Here is a 19,202-nt window from a genome sequence, read left to right as displayed (position 1 = left end):
ATAAAGAGGGGAGGGGTCTCAATTTACCATAGAATAAATTCTTGTCACCGAAAACACCCACATGCCAAATTTTGTTCTATTTGCTTGATTAGTTCTCGAGTTATGCAGAAATTTGTGTTTCATTTGTATGGGAGCCCCCCCTCTTAGTGAGGGGAGGGGTCTCTAACCATCACTAAAACCTTTCCTGGCCCCAAAAACCTCTACATGCAGATTTTCACGCCGATTGGTTCAGTAGTTTTCGATTCTATAAGGAACATACGGACAGACAGACAGACAGACAGACAGACAGACAGAAATCCTTTTTTATAGGTATAGATTTCTGCTTCTACCACTGAGAAGATTGTTATTTTTGTGGCCCTTTTAATGTCCTTATATCAAGTTTTGTTTTATTACAGCGTTATTTTTGTATCATTTTGTGTCATTTATGTATCTGTACGCATCATTTTTGAATCGTTGCTCTCTCATTTTCTACCATTTTTCATTACTATTTCGGTTCTTTTCAGATATTCGTGCCTTTTTGTGTGTTTTATATCGTTTATTGATTTCATTATTGGTTTATTATTATATTATTTCGTGTATCATTTTGTGCGATTTCCTACTATTTTTGAGTCATTTGATATTTTTGTATTTTTTCAATGTTGTTTTTGTATTTCTGATTAAGGGTTGTTTTGCTCTTTTATGCGTTTTTGTGTTATTTTTATTTGGTTCATAATTGCATTTCTTTTGTACTATTTCTTGTGTCATTCTTATTTTGAAATCTTTTCGAAACCATTTTTATTCCAATTCTGTATTATTTTTCTGTTGTACTATTGAGTTATTTTTGTGTTATTTCTTGTATCATTTCTGAATCGTTTTTTTTTCTATAATTTTCGTGTTATCAAATCAAATCATTTTTGTATTATTTTTCATTTCTGTGACGGTTTCTGTTTTTTTCTTTTGTGGTTTCATTATTGCAAAATTTTTGTATTATTTCTTGCATCATTTTGCATAATCAATGCATTTTTGAATTACTTTTCTGCTATTTTTGTATCATTTTTGCACCAGTTTTACTTCACCTAATTTCTGCGTCAATTGTTTTTGCGTTTTTTTTACGCCTCTTTGTGTTTTTCTTTTTCATTGTTATATTTTGGCTTTATTTTTGTATTTTTTCTTACATCAATTTATGTGATTATTGTATTGTTGTAATAAAAGTTGAACGGTTAGATCCGAATCAATAGACCTTAATGAAATTACTCTACCAGCGATTTAGTTAATTTTTAACTAAACACTGATGCAAACTGTGTTTATTATATGCATGTGTTTATGAAAATCATTGTTTGAATGTGCACGCTAAAAAGAGAAAGCGAGTGTAATGGTGGCCCTGAAAATAACCGTTTGAAAATGTTTGGTAGGTTTTAAACCATTTTCGAGACTCCATTTGAACTGTGCTGTACTGCAAATTAAAAAAATGTAATTTTTTTCTTGAAATGTTCTGGACTCACTGAAGTTTAAAAACTATTCATATCTCGAACTAAAAACTCACGATAACCACAAAATTGATGTGCTTTTACTAAGTTTTAAAGTAAGATAATTCGCTATTCTTTTGCTACATTTGCAAAATCACTTTCTATCCTCGCCAATATATAGTATAAAAGACACTTCTTCTAAAAGTTTTAAAATTTTATTCCTTATTTCACTGTAACTTAACTGTACACAACGGTAACGGGTACTGGCACGCGTTCTACAGCTCAAATTTCTTTTCAGCCCAGAAACACTTGTGGAAGTTGTATCCCTTATCTTCGGGCGTGTCGCCCTCAACTTTGGCACATTTCTCGACAACCTCCGTTATCGCATTGACATCGTGTCCTTCGGCAAGAAAATCAATAAACTTCTGAGTCGCGATAGTACCGTCCGCCATCAGAACGCCGGTTTTGGTCATGAAGCACACAACGAATTTCTGTAAAAATTCAATATATTATTATTGTAAACAACAAACGAAGAGATGCTTATTTCGCCAAACCTTTGTGTTTTCATTATCCGGGAAAGGATTTCCACCAGATTTGGACCGTTCCAGAAGATCACTGCCCAGTGTCACTTTCAATTCAATCGCACATTTTGCAATATAGTCGGCTAATTCTGCTTGCTGCTTTTCAGTATATGCAGCCTGCAAAATAGGAAGTAACAAACTAAACTTTTCTGTTTTGAGTACAACCTTCAGATACTTACCCAACAGGATGCAACAACAAGCGCAACAACAGCTGTAGAAATTAAAAGTTTCATTTTGGTTCGGACACTAGTGCGAAGAACTGCGCGAATGCTATATAGTGAAGTCCCGTCGTCAACTGCGGTGCTAACGAAAGCCCGGAGACTGTTTTATACTTTGGCAAATTTTGCACCCGATCCTCGAAATCATAGTATAGTACCAACTGCAGTAAAGTACTATAAAAAATAGGTTTTTACCTAAAGTTGATTGATGAACTTGTCGGTTCCGGAGTCTAACCAACCGGGTAAAATGCGAAGTCATCCATTCAGATACCGCCAAGTGAGGCTATCTTGGAACTTATTCCAATGGATAGCTAAGAGAAGTCACTTTTTTTTCTGTATCAATTTTGAAATAACTATAATACAATAATAATTCTGTGCTACGTTCTATGTTTTTACAAAAATTATTTTTGCGTGTAAAAATAAACCTCGTTTGACGGTAAACGCTTGAGGATGTAAAAACGCAGCTTAAGAATATCGGACCGGCGTGGTCCAATCGATGCGACCTGCATTTTTTTCTACTTCTGTGTCTGATCAGTTCGATATATGTAGTTCATCGCTGGAGCGGTATCGGTATCCAAATCGAAGAAAAAATCTCCCAATAAGATTGTGGATTTTTTTCATCAAGCTCACTCAAACGATTTATTAAAGAGCACACCCATTTGGGGCCTATGGTATCGTGTATCATCCCAATCTGTTTTACTGGTCATTTTCGCCGTTACGCGGAAATTCCGAGAGGCGCTAAATGGTCCGTCCGACGTTCCATTTGTTGTATTTCGCCGATTTGCATAGTTTATTGGCTATTGCGACCAATTGTGGTAGTGACGATGGTGATCAACGCGCCGTGCACCAGATAAAGCTCATAAACGGACCAAATTGTTTCGTTAAAGAGGCTTCGTTTGATGCCGCGCCAACACAATTGAACACGAGCCGGGGTCGGAACATAGCGAGAATGGTTTTTTACGAGTCTGCCTCTTCCTCCGCCGGAAGGTAATCGGAGATTTCATGATACTTCCTGGAATAAAAAACGGGTTCTTGTGTCTACGATAAATAAATAGTGCAAGCCGGTTTTGTAGTCGAATCCAACCAACCAACAAACCAACAGGTGTGACGTCAGTATTACCGGGCGGTGCTCGTCGCTTTGTTAAAGCGCTGATTGCTGCTTCCCTGGTCTAAAAGAAGTCTACTTCAGATAATTATTTCTTTTCCTGATTCGAAGAGATGAATTCTGCGCCGTAAAATGACTAACTGACCGGCTGTTATTGACGTAAACTGTCCGCTTCTTTTGTAGATATAAATAAAGATATAAATACAAAAGATTCAGTTAACAAGATTTGAAATATCGTGCCATAGCGCATATTGTTCCTAACCAAGTATTATTTCTGGTGCTTATTATGAACGTTATTAACGTGTATAGCCTGCGGCAGATGTAGTTAAGCGATAAGCAAAGTATGTTATGTACATCTCCACGATCTTATTGCTAGCATGAAATTACCGCTAGAACATATCTTCGGAAGAATGCCCATCTGAAGTGACACTCTGTTTGTTGCCACTTTACACTGAGGGAACTTTAATTTCTTTCAATCTTTTCTATTCAGCATGTAAGCATGTATAACCTTGCTTGGATATTAAGAAGAAATTACTCAAAAGATCACAACAGATTTCTGCCACTCAAGGAAATGTGCAATTTTCGTCTAAACAGAATGTGTGCTCGTCATTCGAGCTTTTCTTTTCTTAAATATGTCGTTAGATAACAACTGTTTCTAGTTCATCGGCCGCACTGCAGCAGCGGCCATCTGACAAGGAAACGAACATCCGACAATCCAACAATTGAAGTTCGAGCAAGCAAGTGTCGTCGGCGAAGTTATTATTGTATGCCAATTACTATCACGACATTTCATATGTAATTCCAGATTGTGCCGCAAAGGTGTAGCTATGGGCTACCTTCAGTAAACGGAATTCTAGAAAGTTTATGTCTTCTGAAAGATACTAGTTGGGAATAGGGGTGCTCAACTGTAAACGACAAAAATAGCTTAATTTTCAAATCCAACTTCTACTACACTCGTCTAAAGATTCACAAGATTATTCTCTCTATTTACAAATGATTAGAGTGCCGATTTGAATTATACTTCAATTTATAATGGACAGTAAGGCTTGTTCGCGACAAAATTTGGACACCCCTAAACACACACAGCTTCGGAAATACATTAACAATGAGTGACATATTTTGCAGAGTGGTAGACGTATGTCTGTTCTTTCTGAAAATATAACACTTGTTTATATTACAAGCGCTCAGCGTAAAATGGCGTCGAAAGAAGAGCAGGTGCGAAAAGCAATTGGGTGCGGTCGCAATGAAAATCCGGATCTCTCGTTAAGAGAACTTGCCAAAAATCTTGGATTTCCTCCAAGCACTGTTCACAGTGTTTTAAAATCGTTCGATACTCGCTTGACAACAGCTAGGAAGAAGGGAAGTGAAACAAAAACGGATCCGAGGAACCACCACAAGGATGCGAAGGTAAAACAAATAGGGTAAAGAACCGGTTTTAAGCAGTCTAAGCGGGTCACTGATTGTTTTACCTTATTACAAGCGATGGGTTGACTAAGTGGGGGATATCAGCATACCAATCTTCTTGCTATCTTTAGTTCTTCTAGCTGTTACCATTGGAAGACACTATTGTTGTGCTAAACTTTTGATTTTCCGCTTTAAAAGTTGGAGCGGTGGAACTAATTTTGATCAGACCGAACATATTTTCACCCTCAAGATGCTTTTTTAAGCAATCCTGAAATCTGAATTTTTTTACGTCCCCGTAAAAAATCCCTCGAACTATTCCCCCTATTCAGTAAGTTCGCGTTCCTATCCGCGACCTACTAATCGGCATCTGATGCGTAATCGGCATAGCGTATCGGCATAGATGCGTGAAATGCCATCTGTCTAAATTGTTTATCGGGGCATACACTCACCGCACCGTTCGGCAAACGGTATTCGTCGTCTCTTTTATTCTCTAGTGTTCTTATGGGAAACTGCGAGTTTGACGTCTCTCTCGCTGTTCATAAGGATGGTGGGAGAACAAAAGAGGTAAACACCCAGCTAGCACCAACTCGTATATCAATGTACGAAAACTATCGTAAATATCTCCTAACAAACTCGAAATCGTAACTAAAGCTGGATAAAGTGGGATCAAGTTGATTTTTTGTCGTATATAATGATAATGACTGACATACATACGATTTTAAGCACAAAATCGTAGAATAGTACGGAGCGACTCGCGCTTAATCGGATTTTATCGTATATAAATACTTATATATCGCGTCCAAAATAGTACGGATATGCCAATTTTACGCATGAAATACGATTTATTTAGCATGTATATCTGTACGTAATGCTGATTTTTACCTTTTTTATACATATGAAAATGCTAGCTGGGCATAGCAGTACGCACGGTCCGACTCAGAACAGTGTTGTCAAAGCAAATAACATTGAAACACATCGTTGCTTCATTAAATCACTGAGAAAATCTTCGAAAATTATTGAAAAAGCTGTCTTTTCTGTTGTTTTTAATAAAGAAAAATTAATTATGAACATACATTTCTCTTGAAAGTATTGAACCACGTTTTCACCATTGGAGGTTTCAGTTAATTTCAAACCTATAATTCTTATTTCCAGAACCGAAACAGTGTCTTGGCAGCACGATAGTTTATCAGTTTTGCTGCAGCTGCTGCTACTGGTGAACAGGTTCCGTCAATTCAGAATTTGTTTTCAGTTTTGTTATAAAATAATAAAACTTTCGGCTAGTGACAAAGCCTTAGATAACAGAAAAAAGAGAGTGAATAATATGGTATGTGACTATTGAGTGCTTGACTTTTAGAGTGGTTGTAATCAGTGCTGAAAAATGTGATGGATTCGTTAGTAGCGAGGTGGTGATTGCCTTCAGCAGCTGAAAAATGTACGTTTTTGGACAACAATTTTTAATTCATCATATTTTATGTCGAAAACCCAGTAAATTGTGTTTGTGTGAATCAAATGTATGGTTAAGTGATTTGTGAAGATGATCCTATCAAAAGATTTTGAAAATATGAATTAAAAAGTGCATTTTCGGCTCATTTATTTTCAACTGATTAAAATAGGTGACACTGCTTAACTCGTTCCTTACCCTATTACGGAGGAGACCAGATCTTTCCGTACGTATCATTGCTCGTAAAACAAAAATGTCGCCAACATTCGTGCACACTTCTAAGCAGCGACAAGGCATGAAGTCTTTCAAGGTGAGGACTGTGCCAAATCGTAATGATAAACAAAATACGACGGCCAAAACACGCACTCTTAAGCTTTATCGCGAATATTTAACGAAGTTTCCAGGCGTTCCATGGACGTTGAAACGTATGTCCTAGAAGACTTTAAACAGCTTCCTGGTATGTCTTTTTACACTGCCATGAAACGGAATGGCGTTGCAGAGCATTTTAGGACAAAGAAGAAAGCCAAGTTCCCCAAAAAAATATTTAGTATGGCAGGCCATATGCAGCTGTGGACGAGCAAGCAAAAGTTACATCACTACGGGAACGGTTAACAAGGAAATATACCGTGAAGAATGCCTGCAGAAACGATTGTTACCGTTCCTGCACAGCCATGATGTACCCTCGCTGTTTTGACCTGATTTGGCATCCTGTCACTACGCTAAAGATGTTTTGGAATGGTATGATGCTAATGGAATCCTTACTGTACCGAAGGAGGCGAATCCACCTAACTGTCCAGAGTTACGCTCCTTCGACCGGTATTGGGCTTTGGTGAAGAGTGAGCTGTCCCACCACAAACAACAAACAACAAGCAACAACTATAGATAAATTTCGAAAATCTTGGACAAACGCAGCTAAATTGGTTGCCAACCTGTCTGCACTGACCCTCACGTTAAGGGTAAACTCCAAAGTTCGCCAATTTTTCATGCAGACCAAATAAGTAACGTTAATTTGTTTGATAATTATTAACGATACACACATAAATGATATGAAATTGTTTCATAGATTAAACTTCTAGCAAATTTATTTTATTGCAAAATTAAGGTGTCCAGATTTTGTCCCGAACAAGCCTTAGAGTATTACAAGTTATGTTTTATGATAGATATTGAAACATTTGGGTTGGAGACCATCTTTGCACTAGACGCATAGTATGCAGTTTGAATGCCAAATGCATGTCATCGCAGATGATTAAATTCCTACTAACACGTTCCGGAAAGGTTGTTACGTTAAATTTGGGTCCATGAAACTGTCGTTGCTGTCACTCAATTCCTCCAGATATTCCGGAGGCGAAGGTACTTTAACAATTTTATTACACTCTTATCACAACGTCTGCTCCATCTGTCATCAGTGTTTGAAGCTGCGAATTCTATGTTATGTAAACTTTTATAATGTTTCCGGGATATTTTGAACAATCGAAATATTAGATTTACATTCATTTGTTTACCAAAAAGCAACAACATCAAATGAAACACCACAGCAAACGAACGAAAACAAACGTTCCCGTTGCAAATTTTGAATATCGTTTCTTCCTAGCGTTGCGTTTTCGCAACGTAAAGCTTAAAACCTATCTTAAAATTACAAAAATAATCAAAATTATGGAACAATTTTTTTTGGCAAGCTACCGATTCTTACTAACACTGATTAATATAGGTCAGGCATTAATAGAGGTAAAATCGAGTTTTATGAGCATTTTTCCTTAACTATCTGAAATATAGCAAAACCTGTTGTTTTGTCACAGCTGTAATTATGTTACATGTAACATCTGACCTTTGAGCGAAAACAGGTCGATTAGATTTTTTTTCAATCTTTCTTTGTTTTTCAGGGTCCAAGTTGAACCGGGCCTTCTTTAGAATCGTATGAAAGTGCGTTGCGTTTCTCATCGCTGGGAGGAAATGGGTTAACAATGTAATAATAAGGCCGTCATAGCCTTGTATTGTAGAGCCTCAAAGTCACATATGAAACTTTTTCTTTAAATTTCATGTACTTCTGTTGTTGGATCTTCACAATATTAGTATCAAAATAAGCAAAAATGCATGTATAACAGACATGTGAAATAAAAATACCGATTTTCTCAATAATGTTTGATGGCCATATACCTTTAACTCATACTCGTTGAGCTGGAATCACCAACAAAGGAATTCAACATGTGCATAACTTCAATTGAAAACCCCACCGGTGAACGGCACATGCGAATAGGTTTAGAATTCCATCCTATGGTGTTATTCCCGTGTGTGCTTCGGTCCTTTATGGCATTTGATGCTATTGCACTAATAAAATTCTGCTCGCCATCCGCTGAAACCTGTTCTCCCCGTCCGATGACATCTCCCGTGGAGTAAGAAAGTAAGAGTTAATTTCTGTTTCTTCTACTATTTCAGTTTGTTCAACCGGCCACGGTTCGCAGCGACGGTCAGCAGCAAGATTGTGTGTCTTCACGAATTCCAGTTGAAAACTGCTGGCAATAGAAGGAGCACCAGCCCCGAGGTTTGCCAAACACTGACCAGCCCTCCGATGATGAGGTGGTTCAAACGATCCACCGAATCGCCGAAATTGCTCAGCCTTTCGCCGTTGCGACATTCCGAGCTGGGGAATGCCTACGAAGGCCAAGAGCACTACCAGCAGCACGAGAAATCCACCCACGAGAATGCTGACGAGCCGACAACGGTTGAACCGGTCTTGCCCGGACCACTGGTGGATCTTTTTGTCGCTTCCTCCGGTTGCTCGTCAAGCTCATCCGGGTCCGGTTCGTACACCACCAGCTGTAGTTCCCCGTCAACGACTTCGTCACCTTCTACCTCGGCGACCTTTTCCTACACCAGTGACAGCAGTAGCGTAAGCACCCTAGCGTGCAAGAATCATTCCAAGATGATGAACGGCAACGGCGGCGGCATCAGCACCGGTGCCGGTGGCGGAATTATGACGCGAAAGTCGCGCATAGGTGAGTAAACTTTGATCGCTGTCACAATACTTTCGTTTGAACTATGGATGACGCAGAGTAAAAAAAGAGTAAAATAATTTTTTTTATATTATGAAGTAAATAATTGCGAAACAATGCTCATTTGAGAGGGATTTATAAACAAACCTCGATAATTTAATATTCATAGAAAGTTGGTATAAACATATTTTTACTGTTTTCCCGTTTCACAATATCATTTCTTTTCGATTGCCTGCGATAGATTCATTTCGCAAAAACCGGTATAAATACTATCACCCTATACGTAATCAGAGGTTTGAATATATTAAATAACAATGCGAATCGCATAAATTATTCTTCCATCAGCAGACAGCACCCTATTTGTATGTGTTCATGGATTCCTTGGCTATCTGTTGAAACTTTCTTTGACAGATTTCAAGCCCTGTGGCGTATTAATGGGTACCATATAGAGCGTTAGCCATGTGTCAATATGATACGAAGGAATTCTTTACTAATATTCTTTATAATAATCCCATATATTCCTTTCGAATTTTAACTCGAAAGGTTCCCACGAGTTTTATGCCTGGATTTATAGCATATCTTATTTTGTAGGGCTCTGATCACCTGTAGTTTGGCAAATCGAAGTTGAAAATTCTATGATAAGATGAAATGCCACGATATTATTCCTTGTAATCTGATCTCTGATCTGATACCTTTGATTTTATCACATATCAGAACTGATGTCGAAAACTTCTTCTAAAACGATAAGATACGACAGATTGTAAAAAAACAACAATCTTAGTTTGAAAAAAAATTTAAAATGAAATGAAAATGAAATGACCTCTGATGACCAAAACAGACCAAAAGACCCGTTGGTCATTGGACATCGCACTCAAAAAATAAAATTCTATGAAAGGCATGTGTCAGAATTTTTTTACTACTGGAATATTACTGGAATAACAGAAAATGCACTCAAAACTTATTCCAAACGTTTCTGGTCGGTTGTTAACGAAAGACGGAAAAAACTCGGTCTTCTCTTGGATACCTCTTGGACACTTCTTCGAGCTCTACCCGAGGAATTTGAATCATGTTAGCTTAACGGTTTAGCAAAGTGTTTGACGATGTGATATCACATCACATCACATCACATAGGCATATGCCTAGCTAACAACTAGGGTTTATTTCTAATTCCCGTCGCAGTAAGTAAAGCCATTCTAATTTTCATCATTTGTTGGATGGATTTAATGAATACTCCAAAAGTTCTTGTGCTGATTTGACTAAAACACACTTACCTTCCGATCCGTGAACTTTGAAATCACTGAAAAGCGATTATTAAAGCATATTATTGAAATTACGCAATTGACTTTATTTCTTAAATTCGTCGTACCGTTTTAAAATACGTCCATCAAAATTTTTCATCGTCCGAACTAAAAATCACAACAATGTTTTCGAAGCTAACGCGCATGTGTTTGTGTAGGACGGCATGACAAATGTTATTCTGCAAAATTTCTGCAGGTCAGGCAAATTTTCCTGGCTGTAGAGTAACGACAATGCCTTGCGTGAGTTATTTTCATTTATGAATGACGGTCGCACGAAAAAACGTAAGAAATTTGGCTGGTAGGACTTCTTTAATGATAAAAAGCATTTAAATAGATCTCAGCTCACTTTGATTGATCGCGTATGATAGACAACAAACTAAAATATTAGGGAATAACTAGTTTTGCATTGTGTGTCATAAAAATGCTGATATTTTTAATCATTTGTGTTGGATAGGACGGGAATAGGCAATTACGACGAAGCAGCAACATACCCTAATTGAATGTTTACATTGGCATGATGTTAATGTTGAACCGTGTGTTTGATGATGCACATGTTTTAGCTGGCTTTAGTAAAATGAAGCCTTCGACTATACCTGGAACCGACAAGATTCCTTTGATTGTTTTGATAAAGTACGCCACTGTTCTCTGAGCGCCCATAAGATCAATCTGTCGATCTGTCTCTAGCACAAGCCGTTTACCAGGAATGCTGAAAGAAATCGATAATGTTCCCGGGGCTGAATAAGAGTGATGAATGTAATATTTCTAACTAGTTCTATATTTTTATTTTTTTTTACAAAGAGATTTTTAGAGCAGCGAAGTCATTTCACCACAGCAACACAGATTTTTCCTTATTACTGTCTTTTTACTTGGTCCGTCCAGTTCTCATCACTGTGCCTTGCCTCCATGGATCAAGAAATTAAATCGGCGCTAAATACACTGACCTTAAAACAACTTTCGATAGAGTCAATCACCATATTCTGCATGCAAACTCGATCGTCTAAGCGTGTCATCAAACCTTGTCTGCTGGTTCGAGTCATATTTGACTAATCATCGACTATGCGTCTAATTGAGATCAACGGAATCATCTGAATCACACAACCAATCAGGTGTCCCACAAAGCAGTATTTTATAGCCATTGTTGTATATCGAATCCTTTAATGATGTCTGCCGTGTTTTACCGAAATGTTACAATCTTTTATATGATAACGACCTAAACAACGTCTGGAATATTAGTACTTCTTGCGAAATGATCTATAATTACATTGACGAGAAAGAAGAACACAATTCAATGGAGTTGTATACTGTAGTATAGGAAACGAAGTAGTGGAAAGAATTAATGTTTTACCTGATTTTGGGTTTATGAAAGATTCCGAGATCTTTAACGTCTGTGTCAATTGTCTGTTAGTGTAATTCCAATCGAGCAGACGACCAATCCAACGCGTATGCAGTAAAGAGAAAGAAAAAACGCATTGCATACTTTTGGGATGACATGTCGCCACTCTGTATATAGTCACTCTACTCTCGCCTATTGCTAACGGAATCTGTCACAATGAACTGTCAACGCCTGACTCAGAAAAAGAAGAGAAACCATTAAAAGTTTACACCTCGTGTTCACCACGTCGCAATTCGTGGGAAATTTTAATGCCATAAACATTTCGCTGGACCGGAAGACGGACTTTTCGGCATTTCATACTCTTAAATCGAACCATTTCGTGAATTTTAGAGTGAAGGTGACGGAGAGCGCTGAGAGAAGGAGGGGGGCGGGGGTTATTAGTAGCTACACTTAACAAGTCCGGAGTGATTCGCGATTAGGGCGCAACTAGCAAAATGTAAACAAATCGTTATATCACACCATCAGCCTTAAAGAGACTGATAATATCCGTAGCAAGAATCCTTTCTTCTGTTTTAATCGATAGAATCATTTAAAACAAGTTTTTAGTGATGGGCAATAGAAGTGTTTAATCAAAACACAAGACAATTTGCAGTTTAGCCCCTTTCTTTGTTATAAAGCCTTATTTGCAAATCGGATTGTAAACAGGCGATAGTAAAGAGCGAAACTGCGTTGTTTTCCAAACACAGGCGCATGTAAACAGGCGAAATTAAATAAAGAAACCAAAACAAGGCGAAACAGGGCTGGGCGAATCTCATTTTTAAAATGCTTTGAGGCTCATTTGAAAATCTAAGAAAACTTAGATTTTGAGTTTGAATGCACAGATTTAATGCAGTATTGCTGTGAAATTATAAGATTGTATTGTTATGTATCAACAAACGCTCAGCAAAACATCATTGCTAATGGAAAATAAATTTAACTGATCATTCAGATCATTACGTGTTCATAAAACGTATAATCTGGAATTAGTTAATAGATATTTGGTTGCACACATATTTCGTTGCACTAGCGATTTCCGAAAAAAAACAGCACCGCGGTCTCAAAGTTTCGCCGCATCAATGAGCTTTTAAAGAGCTTTCAGCTTTTGCCGCATAGATAAGCTTAGAGTAAAGTACACACACGAAACTGGCCTTCAACGCAAACGGATTAATTAACTATCCGATTGGTCCTATGCATTATTCAGTTGCTGCTGGAAATCTTAAATGAATCGGAATGTCTGGATAAAGAAAACAAACCATATTTCGGGATGTTCGTAGTCGGTGTGGTTGGCTGCGGATCAGCTGTGTTTACTTTCGGTTTATATGATATATGAATATATGGTACTACCACCTACCTTAGCAGAACAGTCGTTCATAGCAATGAGCCTATCATGTCAAAAAGAGTTGAACATATCAACGATTTGTCATGCTTCCCAACTCTTGTATGAAGGGCCAAAAAGGAATTGGTCGATAAGCAACATCACTTACACGTACCAGGGATTTAGTGAATCTCCTTCCAAGGGCTAAGTCGCCTGAGTCAATCGTTAAATAAACCGTCTTAATGCAGAATGACTCCAGCAGGTGGGGAGAAGAGCCCGCTCATTATCCACGATGTGTTGTTAATCGGGCCAAGATTAACCCTAGAAAGTTGATTGTTTCACTCTCCCTAGGCCTACCGCTTCAAACAAGTGCTCTGATGGTCCCTCCCTCTTCCCGATTCTAGTTTATTTATGAAATGTGGTATATATGAGTAAAAATAGAACAATCTCACCAGCAGTCCTTCGAATGGAATAGAGTTGCTTCCTTTTAGTTTCCATAAGTGCATCTAATAATTAATTTAATTTTTTCTTCTGGTATCCAATATCCATGTGCAGTATTAACACTCGTATTGGTCAAAGTTTTCACTATATAGCAGGAGCTGCTTCATAAGCTAAAACGAAAAAAATAATTAAAATAACTTATTTTATGCTTACCTATTAACAAGGTCGTGTGGCTCCGCCGTCTGCCTAAAACCTCGATTTTCAGATCAGGCAGCCGGGAACCACCCAGTATCGCACCTCCTAGCTTGGCTACTCAATAGAGCATTACCGGGTATGGCCACGTGGAGGCGCTAGGTAGGGGCTTGGGATAGCTAGAGCTATATTGGACGCTCCTCATTTGCCTTCCCCATTTCATACCCAGCTGTGTTTACTTTCGATTTCTCCTTAAACTCGATTTTTGTCACTTTTATTTAGATTACGACTTGAAAATTTACTTGCAAATTATCACAGTGATATTCCTCATTGTTTACATTGTGCTAGTTGCGCCCTAATCGCGAATTACTCCGGAAGTAGTCGTTGTGACTCCTACCTTTTGTCCAATGCTGGAAGGTACATTGGTCGAAAGTGATTAATCCAAACTTGCACAATCCCCAACAGTATGTTTTCCTTAAATCGTACGTTAATTAAGCCTTCTACTAAAATGTAGAAACGTTGGTAGGGTTGGTGGCTTTCGGTACAAGCCGGTTCATCTCTTTTCGTGGTCTCAAGGTATAATGAGGCGAAGCCAGGTTCGACGAAAAGACCACATCGTCCTTCGCGTGATACTTCATGATGAAGACAGAAACTTCCGGCAGGCACTTCATAGTGCATATCTCCCTGTTCACCGCAAGCTCTGAAGGAACAGTCACTTGGATATTCCCTTTTCGGTTATCATCAGGCACAGACGGGCCTTCTTTGGAACCTGGTTTGGGAGATTTATTATTCAGTTACGACCAGCCTCGACTAACGCTGGACGCTCAAAAAGTTGGACAAGTACTTGTTCACGGTTTGGCCGGTTGCTGTAACCTCTCGGCCCAAGGCGCGGAACGATGAGGCCACCTTCCTGTTGGTCTTTCTCTTCAGATTCTGGTGCAGTTTACAATCGAACAAGCTCCATCGGGCGGTCGAAACTAGGCTTCCGTTCGAAACTCTCGCCTTTCTCCAAAAGCGAGAGGATGTTGTAAATGTCGGATCGACTTTATCCGGCAAACACAAAGTGCCTCACGATATCATACTTTTTCGCTCCGGGATGGAGCTGGCAATACGAACAAAGCATCGAGCGTAGTTGCTTGACTGCTTTCGCCATAGTTGCTACAAATCGACTGATAACAGTGTCAAGTTTTTTCTGTAAACGTCCGCTTTCCTGAAGAAGCGCATCTCTTATTTGCTTAGACCGCTACAGCTTGTATTCCTGAAGCCCATCTTCAGTGGAACTTTTCCGTCTTGCTGGAAATCTGCTCATATGTTTCCTACGCACAAAAAAGGCAACAAACGAGATGTGAACAATTACCGAGGAATTGAATCGTTTAGTGTCGTCAATATTTGGTACTACCAATTTGCTGTGCCTTACTACGCACATCGTCGACAACATTTCTGCAGTGAGGCAAACCGGCGTCATTCATATCCAAGTCTCGTATATCCAAACTCGAAAGACTTAGGATAAGTGGAACTCTCCTGCGTTGGTTCCGTTCTTATCTAACTGATCGTCAGCTGACGCCATCGGCGATTGCAGATCCAGTACATTCTGTGCCACCTCTGCTAATCCGCAGGGCAGTCATCTCGGACCGCTCGTATTTTTGCTTTATTTCAACTACGTGAACCTCGTGATTTAAGGACCACGATTACTAAATGCCGATGATCTAAACATGTTCTCTCGTATCCACTCAACTGAAGACTGCCTTGCACTCCAACACCAGCTGGATGTCTTTACGAACTGGTGTACCCTAAACAGTATGGTTGAAAATCCCTAAAGTGGTCTGTAATATCCTTCTCGCGAAAACATGCTGTTATTTTTAACCACACGCTGCTATCGAGTGGATCGATCATATCGAAGACCTAGGTGTAATCTTCGATACAAAGCTATATCCAATGAATATACCATATATCGTCCATCAACAAAACCTCCGACAAATTTTTAGGATCGCCAAAAGTTTCACAGACGTCTACGGCTTAATACTTACTGCATTATCCTGCTCCCAGGTCAGATTGACTATGGAGCACTGTTCTGCGATCTGGAACCCGAACTACCACAACAGTTCTGAACGAATCGAATCCGTCCAGCGTCGCTTACTGCGCTTTGCTCTTCGTCCGTTGCCCTGGCGTAGTCCTTACCACTCACGGAGCTACGAAAACTGATGTCTGCCAATCCATCTGGATATTCTTTCCACACGGAGGGATACTTCTAAAGCCCTGTTAGTCGCCGATACTCTGCGAGGAAAAATAGGCTGCCATCAAATTCTTGAGCGTAAGGTTTTATAAGCAAAGCATTCTGTATGAATCTTTTGCAAAATTCTTTCACGCGATTCCTATGCGAGGAACCCCAGAGACTCTGTGTGAAACTGTTGTATTCATTCGGGTAGTCTAATGTTTGTATTGTTTAGAATATTTACGTTAAATATTTAATTTAATGATTTGTATCTTCCACAGAATTGCTCTGATAGTTCTGAACTATTCCATGAAAAAAGCTATGATGATTTCAAACTTAGCTTTATTGGTTTCCGGTTGAAATATGACAGATCTAATTTGAGATCAATTTATTCCAAGCAAGAGGAAAAGTTGAATAACGGCTTGAATTTCGTAATAAGATTGCAGCTGGCTTCCGTATCAGCAATTTGAATTTGACTGACGAACAACAGTGTTTTAGTAAACACAACCTATATTAGTATTCCGAAATATTCGAAACATCACTATAAAATCAAAGCTTCAATAACTCGCGATCATTTTTCATTACACAACCTTGCCGCTTATCAAATTAAAATCTAAACGAAACCGGTAGCCAAATGGACGCGTGCTGTTGACATTGTTTCGATATCATCCCAAATGGATGATAATAAACGACAATCAGTCATCCATTTCGTCCCAGCCGTCGCTCGGGGGCGGGTGGGTGTTACATTCACGAGCCAGCCAGGTCACGTCCAGTTGTTGGTTCATAATATTTTTATTGCTCGATGGACACACAATGGAATTCCGCGCTTGGTTTTAGATTATAGTAAGAGCGACGTACCTGCCTAAGTTATTTCTTTTGCGTGCGTAATGAGAACGGCCAACGCCTGCGCTCCGGCTGTTGCTGCTGCTGCTGCCTGTTCGATCCGAAAGAAAAATAGCTTCGGTTCGATTTTGGGTTTACGGCTTTTAAATCGATGCCGCTGCGGCTGGCCGCCCGCGAAACCGTCAAATTTGTCAGAGAATCATTAATATCCCAAACAAACAATGAAAAGGTTTCCTCCTTTTAAATAATGCCGACAGACAAACCAGCCCACTTGACACGGTGTGTAAAAATAAATCGATAGAAAAAGCGCGTGGACAAATTATCCCTATAGCAATATATTAGCCTCAGATAAAATGAATCCCACAGCTAAATCAATTCATGGAAATGGTTTCATGATATGTGACGAATTTAGTGACAAATTGGTTTTCTACCAAGCGAATGAGCTCGTTCGGAAATTGTTGACTGGAAGGTGTTAAGTTTGTTACAATGTTGCATTAAATGGCAATATTATTTTTAGAATTAAAACGTATAAAAAGGGTGATAATGTATGACAACAACAAAAATCACCATCCGGTTCTGTGGTTCGAGCAATAAATTTAAGATCATTTTAATATCCAATATCAAAACATGATGCAACGAGATGGCTTTGAGAACGCTGCAGCTATTAGCTTTTAATCGAAAATATCTTGCATCGCACGTAAAATTTACGATGCTTTTGACACCCATGCATGCCTTGGCATCTACTATATTGACGATGATTACTTTCTGAGAAGATTATCCCACGCAAACGGTGCTTGGACATGCCGGACAGCCAACCAGGCAGGCAGGCAGGCGTTTCTGTTTGATTTTTTAGTGTGCATCAAGAATAAACGAAGATGTCGTTTTGGAGTAATAGAGATGTGCCGGCAGCAGCCGCCAGCGGGAGGTGTGCAAATAACGCATGGTAATGTTAACTGATGGTTGGAGTGAGCTTTTTGCTGAAAGATTCCTACCGGAGACTGTTTAGATTTGTTGATAAATTTCCCCACCAGTGCTGGGTCAGAACTTTTGGACCACGAGAACAGTGATGCAAAAATTCCTACCCGCTTCAAATGTCTTTTTTAGAAAATCATAAAATTGACATCGCCTATTGCGACTTATTTTATTGATTATCTGTCTCTTGAAAGTTTCTTGAAAGTTTTCTTGAAACTCTGTTGGAAGCACAATAATCAAACACATCTCATCTCCATCGGGCGGTGCAATAGTTGCTCAATAAAGTCAAGAAATTTAATCTACACAACTGAACCGTCTGTTGTAGTCCAGCTGGCTGTACCTGAAATCAGCATCTCCTTAACCGACTGTGCCATAGACTGTGAAAGGGATCAGAAATTAGGTTAAACACTTAACATCTCTGAACCCGTTTATAACCCATCTGGTCGGGCAGAAATGTTCTGCCCGTCGGTCGGCACACGGATCTCCTGGGTTCTGCTTTAGCAAACATTTTCTGCAATACAACAAATGTGAGCCTCGCGGCTAACTAGGTTAGTAATGGACAGTACCGTAAACGGTTCAATTTCAAATCTCGATCCTAGCTAGCCTAGGTACGTGCGCGGAAAGATGAAATTGGATCCCCACCAGCACAGTGCGCCACCACGGACAGAGATCAAACGGACCCGGGTGAAATTGCTAATGCAAACGGATCGGATGGGGTGGCCTCTTTCTAAATAGTAAAACACAATATTTCCAGTGCGCCCGCGCTCTGTCCGATCTGATGATTGGTTATAAATGATACGCCGCCGGTGTTCTCTCTCCTTCCTGGCGTGTGGGGGGCGGCAGTCGTGCTACAAGTGGAGCAATGCAAACAAAATGCAATCATTCTTAAATTGAATGTGCAGTAATGATAGCCGCATACGTCTTTTCGGGGATTGCAAAATTAATAGGTTTATAAATAGAAATTTGTAACTGTTGAACTGGTTCGAGAACGAGCGATAGAAACTGTCCATAGTTATTAATTTATGAAAGCTCTCGAGGCAATAAAATTTAGATTTGCGAAAGGCGTCATCAATATTTAGCGTTTTCCAAGTAGGAAGTACGAACATTCACCCCTCCTCTTGTTTATTATGACCACGTGCTGCTGGGTGCTTTATTATTTCGCGTAACGAAAACAATATACAGCGAAAAGCAAAAGTCACGTCATAAAATTTGCCGACATTCCAAAGCAAGAAGGTGGTTACTTCACGGCTTATCACACTTCCGAGCTTTCGTTAGACCTGCTGCAGTGGAACTGTTCCGCGTTGCCCTTCCCGCTATTGATACGGAGTTGCTGTAAGGGAAAATTATCGCAAATAATGTGTGTTTGTTGAATT

General features: G+C 39.3%; 2 protein-coding genes across 2 annotated transcripts in view; one reads left to right on the top strand and one right to left on the bottom strand.

The window, feature by feature from the left end:
• LOC128741738 (uncharacterized) overlaps positions 1-19,202 on the top strand; it is a 172,524-nt gene that overhangs the window by 121,310 nt on the left and 32,012 nt on the right. Inside the window, exon 3 of the mRNA XM_053837735.1 lies at positions 8,628-9,187. Within this exon, the coding sequence (XP_053693710.1) occupies positions 8,761-9,187 (427 nt within the window). The 5' untranslated portion in view covers positions 8,628-8,760. The remainder of the gene's footprint in view (positions 1-8,627; positions 9,188-19,202) is intronic.
• On the bottom strand, positions 1,721-2,259 carry LOC128740650 (uncharacterized). Its single transcript, XM_053836213.1, has 3 exons — positions 2,206-2,259; positions 2,000-2,143; positions 1,721-1,936 (listed from the first exon to the last, which is right to left on the bottom strand). Exons 1-3 carry the CDS (start codon positions 2,257-2,259, stop codon positions 1,721-1,723), a joined length of 414 nt encoding a protein of 137 aa, XP_053692188.1.

The sequence above is a fragment of the Sabethes cyaneus genome, chromosome 3 (genome assembly GCF_943734655.1).
Source record: "Sabethes cyaneus chromosome 3, idSabCyanKW18_F2, whole genome shotgun sequence".
In the NCBI taxonomy this organism is placed as follows: Eukaryota; Metazoa; Arthropoda; class Insecta; order Diptera; family Culicidae; genus Sabethes; species Sabethes cyaneus.
Note: the sequence above shows the minus strand (reverse complement) of the source record. Positions and strands in the feature narration are given on the sequence as shown.

What these genes read in the sequence shown, in the direction of transcription:
- LOC128740650 (XM_053836213.1), bottom strand. Translation starts at nt 2,259, where the DNA reads ATGAAACTTTTAATTTCTACAGCTGTTGTTGCGCTTGTTGTTGCATCC. An exon ending in TTGTTGTTGCATCCTGTTGG is followed by an intron (nt 2,144 to 2,205) that starts GTAAGTATCTGA and finishes CCTATTTTGCAG; the next exon opens with GCTGCATATACTGAAAAGCA. An exon ending in CGGATAATGAAAACACAAAG is followed by an intron (nt 1,937 to 1,999) that starts GTTTGGCGAAAT and finishes GAATTTTTACAG; the next exon opens with AAATTCGTTGTGTGCTTCAT.